At 37.2% G+C, this 10,000-nt stretch overlaps 1 protein-coding gene across 1 annotated transcript in view; it reads right to left on the reverse strand.

Moving 5' to 3' along the window:
• Positions 1–4,509: 4,509 nt before the first annotated feature.
• Positions 4,510–10,000, reverse strand: part of LOC122253724 (ADP-ribosylation factor-like protein 4C) — an 88,252-nt gene continuing 82,761 nt past the window's right edge. The window contains exons 3-4 of the mRNA XM_043017007.2: positions 7,675–7,791; positions 4,510–7,199 (exon numbers count right to left, since the gene is read on the reverse strand). Of these exons, the coding sequence (XP_042872941.1) occupies positions 7,089–7,199; positions 7,675–7,791 (228 nt within the window). The 3' untranslated portion in view covers positions 4,510–7,088. The remainder of the gene's footprint in view (positions 7,200–7,674; positions 7,792–10,000) is intronic.

Consider the following 10,000-nt stretch of genomic DNA (forward strand, 5'->3'; position numbering starts at 1 on the left):
TCAACCACATCGTTTTGGTTGAAACTTTTGTATGTTTTGTGGTCATTCTTAATGTTTACTCTTGTATGCGCTGTACGTCTTACTTTAATATTTTTTCAACGGCAAAGTCTTGGGATTAATAAAGACTGCCTATTTGTTTACTTACAGTCAGAAACAAAAACACCGATCACCTTGTTTTGAAATATTATGTTAAGTGTATAAGGTATAAGCGATGCTGCCTAGTATATATTTCTCTTCTACGAATGGAAGAGCATAGGGAATAGGTGACAATGTTTATTCTATCTCTTTTTCGCATTTACTTCCTGTATGTCGATGCCTCATGCCAGGGGGCGGAGTGTATGTAGAACCGTTGAAAGAGCAGGAAACAGAGGACCATAAGGCATACAGCAGGGTTTCCCAACCTGAAATGCCTGGACCCCAGTGGTTGCGAGGCGGCATTTTATGGGGTATGCCGAATAAGGATATATATTTTTTTTTTCTTTTTTTTTCTTTTTTTTCTTAAATCTTTGGCAAAGTCTGGAGGATATATGCGATTATATTGAAAACGTCATGATGAGCGATGTGTCTACTCCACCTTATAAACAAATGTGTTTCGAAAATAACAATGATGATAACAAAATACTAATCAGAAATTTACCATCAACTACTGTCCTTTTTTTGGGCGCGGCATTTAACCAAACATTCAAAAGCGATGCAAGTCTTAGAAGAGGTTGAGAACCACTGGTTTAACGTATCATGGTTATCATGGCATCTCGAAGGCTTTTTATGCAGGAGCTGAAGCCTTTCCTGCAAGCGACGGAATGGCGGAAGCCCCCCCCACCTCCCCTCCCCTGTCAGCCGCTTCCTAGAATCGCAAACAGCAGAAGTCCTGAGATTCCTCCCCGTATTTTTTTGGTATTGAATTCATTTATTTGATCTAGTAAGTTTTTTTATTAGATTTATTATCTTTATCGTGTGATTTCATTCTATTAACTTGGCTATTTTTCCCAGTGGCGTATCATGATGTTGGAGGGCGGGTATATGTCTAGGTGTGTTCGCACATACAATATAAGTGTGTGTATATGTATATATATATATATATATATATATATATATATATATATATATATATATATATACATGTGTGTGTATATATATGTGTGTGTGCTACATTCTCCTGAGCGCTTGTGATATTCAATATATTCCCATTCCTGCCACTGCCCTAAGTGAGACTTTCACTTTGTTTTCTCGCTCGGTAGTTTCTTGAGGATAATGAAAAATATCATGTCATTCTTGTGTAAGCTTTATATTTGTATGGGAAAGTTCAACAGTCTGGATGTACAATGTTCTAAGGCTCTCTTCTATATATCTACAATACAAAATCAAAGATAAACAACTCTAATAGATTTGTAATCATTGCCTTCGTCAGTGGTACACATCAGTCACTCCGTCGGAAAAGGTTACAAAATGTCCATCCAAAAAAAAAAAAAAAAAAAAAAAAAAAAAAACGCGTGTAATATATGGGTGAAATGTATCGTATTTTCATGAATTTTCTTACTATAAATATCCCATGCTGAATAAAGGATAATATGCATCATGCGAGATTAACAATATCAAAAAAATCATCAGATCGATTTATCCATCATTTCTTTCGGCACGTAGAAGGAAAATACACAATTTGAAGTTGTAAAGAAAAAAGAGCGAAGGGAAAGTAAAAGACTAATTCAAAAGACAAGAATACATGACGTCACATAAGACAAATTCATTCTTAAAACGCAAAAGTCTTGGACAAAAAAAAAAAAAAAAAAAAAAATCCACTTGCTGATCACCCGGTCTGCACATCAACTTCAATAACCATAACAAAGATAAAAACAAAAACAAAATATGCTCTCTCTAACAATAAGAGATCCCCAAAACAAAACAAAACCATAAAAAAGACTCAAATTAAAGGACAAAATGGCAAGACAGGACGAGCAAATATGAAGAAGCTCTTAGAACCTGCCGTATGTAGGAGGACTTCTCTTCTAATTTCTTCTAATTTCTTGCTTCGCTCTCTTCGTTTATGATGAAATGGCAAGCTTAACCCAACCATTTTTTTTGTTAATCAGTAACACCATTATACCAGAAAAAGAGGTAAAAGACCTCAAGAATATATCACCTGTCGACACCTATACAACATATCACAGAGAAAATATATGATCCACTTATGACAAGATCTTTACGCTAGAACCGACGCTCCTTCCTTCCCTCACGAAAAGCCCGGATGTGACGTGGCTCCTTCTTGCCCGGATGGGACGTGACTCCTTCTTGAGGCTCTTCGTGGAGTCCTATCATCCTACCATTAACCGACGGACTCCTTGCATTGCCTACATTGCTTCCAACCCTAGGATTCCTTCGATGGATGGCTTCCTCCTCCTATTTAGGATTATTTCCATGGAATCCTACCATAGGATTTCTTCCATGATTTCCTATCACTGGACTCCCTCCTTGACTTCCAACCATAGATAGGATTACCACGTGGCTTTCTGCTATAGGATCATTTCCATAGGATTTTTTCCATGACTTCTTTACTATAGGATTCATTCTATGGCTTCCTTAAAACGGACTCCTTTCATGGCATTAACCCATAGGAATTCTTCTGAGGCTTTCTACTAATAGGACATTCCTATGCCTTCTTACAATAGGATCCCGACCATAGGATTCCTTCTATGGCTCCCTACCAAAGGATTCATCCCAAGGCTTCATATCGTAGCATTCGTTCCGTGGCTTCCTATCATAGGACATAGGATACTTTCCTTAGATTCCTATCATAGGAGACCTTTCATGGCTTCCCATCATAGGACTCCTGCTGATATCACTACGTGTGCGTGTGAATAAAGGCTGATCTTTATAATCTGACTGCATATATCTGTCTACCTGCCAATATATTTCTGTTGCAGTTATGTATATATATATATATATATATATGTATATATATATATATATATATATTATATATATATTTATATATATAGTATATGTATATATATGTATATATATATATATATATATATATATATATATATATATATATATATATATATATATATATATATATATATATATATATATATATATATATGTAGCCTTGTCATTGTTTATAAGTACTTTTCTGTCTATCTGACTGTCTGTCAATCAACCTATCTATCTATTTATTTGTCTCTATGTATAAACTAACTACATACCTATTTATATATCTATACACTCTAAATGTATGTGTATATCCTTGTGTATGTGTCTGCGTCTGTGTTTTATACTTTTGCACACACACACATGTATGCAAACTCACAAGTACTGATGCACCGAAGTAACCACCAGGTTTTTCGAAACGCAAACTTCCCATTGAGAAAAAGGCGTCACTCGAAACCCAAAATAGCCATGGTCCCATTTTATGTGCTGTGGATCGCACCATCTATACTCATCAAAGGTTTTTTCTTATATTCCTATATGTTAGATACATTGAAATCTGCCAGATTATGTTTTACTGAAAGTTTTGAAAAAAAAAGGATTCTCTAAATATGTGACAAATGAAATTTATCAATGAATCTAGTGTCCACATTATATGATCCTGAATCTAAGAAAATCAGATGTAAAATGCAAGACATAAGTCCATGAGTGCTTTTATTACGAATATACATATATCCTCTGGGTAACATATTGTGTTAGTTCAAGCTGCAACGTTTTAAAAAAAGGAAATCCACACAATATTATGAATGCACAAAAGTCTAATAGTTTCTTAACTAGACTTCAATCTCATCCATGCTATTCATTGTAGTTCAGAGCAATCTCTTTTGTTTTCAGTGTCCAAGAGAGTTTGTCATTTGGAGTTGGCAGTTTTTCTGTCATAATGGTGTACCAATCCATGTTTTAATATCGTCGTTGTGTATTTCCCAAAATTATAAGCTTTGGGGTCACATTAGTGCCTTCTAATCCCATTGTACATATTGGATGGTATTCCACTTGCATATTTATTTTCAGGAAAATGAAGGGATAATAAAGCACGTTTATTTCACTTCTTCCTTTTTTAGCGAAAGACTCAAAGAGAGAAAAAGGAAAGTGGGATAATAAAGTACGCTTATTTCACTTCTTCCTTCTTTTAGCGAAAGACTCAAAGAGAGAAAAAGGAAAATAAAGGGATAATAAAGCACGTTTATTTCACTTCTTCATTTTTTTAGCGAAAGACTCAAAGAGAGAAACAGGAAAATCCGGAATACTCTTTCGCCAATCTTACGTCTCATTGAGTCACAAGAGGTGGCGTCATGCACAGAGGAGTCCTTTTTTCATGGTCGCCGTCCAGGAAAACCTAGTGTTTAAGAACCCTTGTTCATGACCATCGTATTGTGTGTGTGTGTGTGTGTGTGTGTGTATGTGTGTGTGTGTGTCTTTGTGTTTGTGTGTGTGTGTGTGTATGTGTGCGTGTATGTGTGTGTGCGTGCGTGTGTGTCTGTGTGTGTGTGTGTGCGTGTGTGTGTGTGTGTTTGTGTGTGTGTGTGTGTGTGTGTGTGTGAACAGTAATGCATGGTTGTGTATGCGCATGTATTCACAAATCAATCATCAGCATGACTGTGTGCATGAAACAATGCGCAACAGAAGGGTTCCGAGGCAGGGCGGTAACTCATTTAATTAATTAAGTGGATGCATGAGGATTTTAATGAGGAGAGACTTTGGCATGAAGGAGGCAAAGAGACGAAAAAGGGAGAGGTACCAGATGAAAGACACGAAGCGATAATGAATGCAAATGGACGATGAGAGAGAAAAGAGAGTACGAGAACCTGCCGCATTCAGTCACATATTATTCATCCTTCTGCATGGTGTGAATGACGCCAGTTTCATGTAATAAGAACTGCATGTCATAAGGTATCCTTTATCTCTCTTTTTCGCTCTTTTTTTTATATAAATTAATGCCAGTGATATCGTGAGGGTATGATGCATATGTGTGTGTGTGTGTGTGTGTGTGTACGCGCGCGCGTGACCTAAGTCGTGGCATCATTCAAAATAAACAAATATTTTTTCGATACTGTATAAGATATCTCTATAACTTTAAGAAAGATCCTGCTACCTACGAGACTTCTAAGTGACTAGATGCGTTTATAAAACCACGTGTTCTTTTGTACACACGTTTTGTGAAATCATTCCTGTCAACCTGTCAATGACACTTTGGACAGCCTGTCAATCAACAGTCAACTCGTCAATCAATGGCCCAGCCTTGACACATCACAAGAGGGAGTATTGTCAATAATATCACACTATAAATATGTATATCTTTGCCGTGTTTTACATCAGTCCATATGCAACGTTGATCACAATAAACTAATTGCATCTATTGAGTTTATTTTCATGTGACGGTGCATTATGTAAATAAGTGTTCGTGTGCTTGTGTCTGTATGTACGGTTGTGGGTGTGAGTGCGTGTATGTGTGTGTGTGTGTGTGTGTGTGTGTGTGTGTGTGTGTGTGTGTGTGTGAGTGTGAGTGTGAGTGTGAGTGTGTGTGTGTGTGTGTGTGTCTGTGTTTGTGTCTGTGCTTGTGTGTGTGTCTGTGTGTGTGTGTACACGTGCATGTGTGTTGCATATTCTAATATTATTAGATATGTAACTTTAGTGACCTTGAACACCTGCTACACAAAACGAGTATAAAAAGTCTACAATACAAATGTAGGCTCTAGCATTCTGACAGCACGCAGATCATAAGAGTTATAATGTTTAGGTTGAATAGAATGATTGCTTTCAAAACTCCATTAAACTTTTAAACTGTAAAAATATTTTTTTTTAGCAATAAGTTTTAATTTTTGCCGTTATTCTATGTTTAATAATAATAACACGATGGTTAGCAAAACCAATCTGCAGCTATAATGCAATTTCCAAGTGAAGTAACATTTTTTGCTTGACAATCTGTTCATACAATCTGTTCGATAAAATCATTCACTGTAGATTATTTTATTTCCCACTGCCTATTTGCATTTGTTTGTTCATTTCACGTTCGATGGCTGGCTATGCTACGTTCTCCTTCACAGAACTGAGAACATGAGGACAACAACAGACTTTCACAATATGGATCACAGTCAGTGGGTTATTTCGAAACTAAGACCAATAATCGGGGCTTCACAATAACCCAATAATAGGCTTCACGAAAAACACGCCCTTATTAATTAAAACGCTAGTGAACCGTCGTCAGAGATGGTCCACTTAAAAAATAAAAAATTAAATCTACACAGATGCCTTCAATATTTACATTTATATTTCAGTAGCACAAAGTTTCCTTTTTCTTTTTTTCTTTTTTTTACATAAGAAACGTCCATAGGTAATCAAACACACTTTAATCAAGGGACTGGAAGGATGTGGGATCCACTTTACCACACTTTGTTTCCAAGAGTTCAGTCCACAACACTTCGCAGAGTCACTTAATTAAGCCAACTTTCACAAGTGCTTAACCATCAAAGTCAAAAACATAAATGTATACTTTATGCTGACAGGACTGCTGGTGAACCGACCGACCGCAGAAGACAAAAGGTGATCACTTCGTATCCCTTCGTCTCGTTGTTCATTGTTGTTGTTCTTGTGGTCGACTTGTTGCCATGACAACAGCCTACCAAAACTTCTTCTTGTGCAGGACGATTTCTAGTCCTATGTGCAGTTCGAAATGTTACAAAAGAGATTTCTTTTCTTTTTTTCTTTTTCCATATAGCTGAAGATCAGAAGATTTTTTTTTCTTTTTGAAAGGTAAAGAATAGGCCTACATTGAAGAGCTGTTTACAAACTTTCACAGACGAAAAAAAAAAAAAAAAAAATCAAACACAGCTCTGTACAGGCTATCAACTCTGCCTCCTTCATCGACATACACTTCACACACATAACGGGAAGGAAAAAAAAAAAAAAGTGTGTAGGCCTATATCCTGTATACACCAACCCGAGGTCTTTGACAAAGAGAGAGCAAAAAAATAATAAAAATAAAAAAAAGAGAACTACACATAGGTAGCTTGATCGTCTCGGCTCCACCAGCTGGCGGGGCAGCATTCCCAGCACCAGGAATTCCGACAGCTGGCAGAAGCGGCCAACTAGTCGGAAGTTGAGGATCATCTGGGCTTCTTCTTGCTGGTCTTCGAGAGGCGCCTCTGCTTGTGGATCATCTCGTACAGGTTCTCCAGCGCCTCGTCCAGGCCCTCGCCGGTGATTGCGCACGCAGGCTGGGGGGAGGGGGAGGGGAGACAGGGGGGTGAGAGTTAGGTGAGGTGAAATGGCGGGCTTTATCTACAGTAGTTTCTCTGTCTCTCTTTTTTTTCATTCTTTCTTTTTCTTTCTCTCTCTGTCTGTCTCTGTTGTTCTCTCTCTCTCTATCTATCTATCTATCTCTATATCTATCTCTATTTCTATCTCTATCTCTATCTCTATCTCTCTATCTCTTTCTCTTTCTCTTTCTCTATTTCTTTCTCTCTTTCACTATCTCTCTTTCTCTCTCTCTCTCTCTCTCTCTCTCTCTCTCTCTCTCTCTCTCTCTCTTCTCTTTCTCTCTCTTCTCTTCTCTCTCTCTCTCTCTCTCTCTCTCTCTCTCTCTCTCTCTCTCTCTCTCTCTCTCTCTCTCTCTCTCTCTCTCTCTCTCTCTCTCTCTCTCTCTCTCTCTCTCTCTCTCTCTCTCTCTTTCTCTCTCTCAGCAGAGCTAACCTGTATGTGCCACAAGTGAGTATTTCCCAGCTCCGCGATGCCCAACAAGCGCTCAATCTCCTGCGGGTCTTTAGCTCCCGGAAGATCCTGCTTATTCGCCAGCACCAAAATGGGGACCTGCGAAAGAGAGGGAAAAAGTAATATATTATTCTATAATAAGGGACACGCGGATGAAGAAAATTAATGGGTGTTGTATAGGGATGGAGGTGATTTTTAGGGTAATTCTATTCTCTGTGTGTTGTGGAATTATTCAATCTGAATTATACCTTTTATTTGATTTGTCTCTTCTCTACTGGAAAAATAGGAAGCTTTGCCTAACGATACAAGTCGGTTATAACTATTCATTGTTGGTTTATATTGTATTGCGCTACGAATTATTTTATTCATTATTCATATTTTATTTTTATTCATATTTATATTTGTATTTTATATTCATATTTATATTTTATATATATTATATATTATATATATTATATATATATATATATTTACATTTTATATTCATATTTATATTCATATTTTATATATCATACTTTATTCATATCAAGCTCCGAGTACATGAAAGAATTACAGAAGGGCAAATACAAACGAACTGGACTTATATAAAGCTATAAAGTTATCTTGTACCCTTCTTGTTATTTTTCTGTTCCAAGTAAGATTGAAATTGCTTTTATGTATTTCGTTGGCTGGATTACCCAAATTATCAATCAAAGCGCTTTGGTGACAAGAAAACCATAATGAAAGATGGCGGGAAAAATTCCTATTTTTGAACATTCTGAAGTAACGAAATCAGAACCTTCATGATGAAGAAAATCATTTATTTCCAACAAAAAAATCTTGTTTCCTCCGATACAGGTTTTCACTCCAATACCTACATGATATTGTCACTTTAGAAACTGAAGAATGTCGGAAGAATAAACACATTATTAGGTGAATAAACGTCGTTAATGTTAACAAGCAAAGGGTTATTCGCTTGGCTGACCTTTCTGGATGGTACATGTTTGCTTTCATATTGTTATTGAATTAATCGCCTATTACAGCTGCCTTAAGTTCTAAAATTATGGCAAAAAGCACTGAAAAAACAGGCGTGAATTATCCTATCTGGATGAACATTATTCTGAAAACACATTCTTCCATGGAATAATAATCACGAAAGGGTTATAACCATTGTAATTATGACGAAGAGAAAGTATTCACAAAGTGGACAAACCTAACTGGAAGCCGTTTGCCAACCTTTACTTTCCCTGAAAAAGGAGGAACACCTAATCCTAATCTTAATCTAATCTAATCCTAAAGGAACACCTCCTAATCCCCAGCAGATTGTGTGTGTCCTCTTCATGCAATGAGAACAAGCATAGGGATAAATCTTTAGTAGGAAAAATCATCTTTGATTCCCTCGGCAGAAGCGACTGAACTTCAGAATCCATGTGGAAAGCCCAGGTCGGGAAGTACATAATTAAATTGCCGTATTCAAGACAGGGGACAAGGGGGCCAGTGCTCTCAAGGGACAGCGCGGCGCTTTCAGGGGACCTGAGCTTACCATGGCAAGGGTATAAAGTATCTATCTCTCTTTCTCTTTCTCTCTCTATCTCTCTCTCTTTCTCTCTCTCTCTCTTTCTCTCTCTCTCTCTCTTTTCTCTCTCTCTCTTTCTCTCTCTATCTCTCTCTCTCTCTCTCTTTCTCCTTTCTCTTTCTCTCTTTCTTTCTCTCTCTCTCTCTCACTCTCTCCTTTCTCTTTCTCTTTTTTTCTCTCTCTCTCTTTCTCTCTCTCTCACTCTCTCTCTCTCTCTCTCTTTCTCTCTCTCTCTCTCTCTCTCTCTCTCTCTATCTCTCTCTTTCGCTCTCTCTCTCTCTCTCTCTCTCTCTCTCACTCTCTCTCAATAGCAAGTATCATCTTTCAAGTAGAGTTATTCAGCATTTTGGCATGGCATAGCCTGTGAGGATTCTTACACCAGAGGAAAATGAGGAAAATGAACTAAGCGAGTTTCTTATGAATAGGAGATCTATATAAATGATACAATCAACAAGTATCGTGAGAAGAGTATCTTGCTTTACGACACTGTTGTCAAATATGATATTTATATTCCCTTTGACAGTACAGTGAAGAAAAAAGTTATATTTCTGTATCGTTTTCCTATACGATGATCACATATATAAGTAAAGTTTAGATCCTTCTCTAGCACTCTAGATATATGTAGTAAGTAACTTTTCAACTTTTTTTCCCCTCACCTTTACATTACACTTCTTTTAGGGGCGGATGGTCATGAGAGGCATACGAAATGCCCTCGAACTTTGCTGCAACAAATGTGGAAAGATGTCTAGAGAA

Source organism: Penaeus japonicus, unplaced genomic scaffold (assembly GCF_977035675.1).
Source record: "Penaeus japonicus unplaced genomic scaffold, GWHDUDI00000001_assembly GWHDUDI00000012, whole genome shotgun sequence".
Taxonomy (NCBI): domain Eukaryota; kingdom Metazoa; phylum Arthropoda; class Malacostraca; order Decapoda; family Penaeidae; genus Penaeus; species Penaeus japonicus.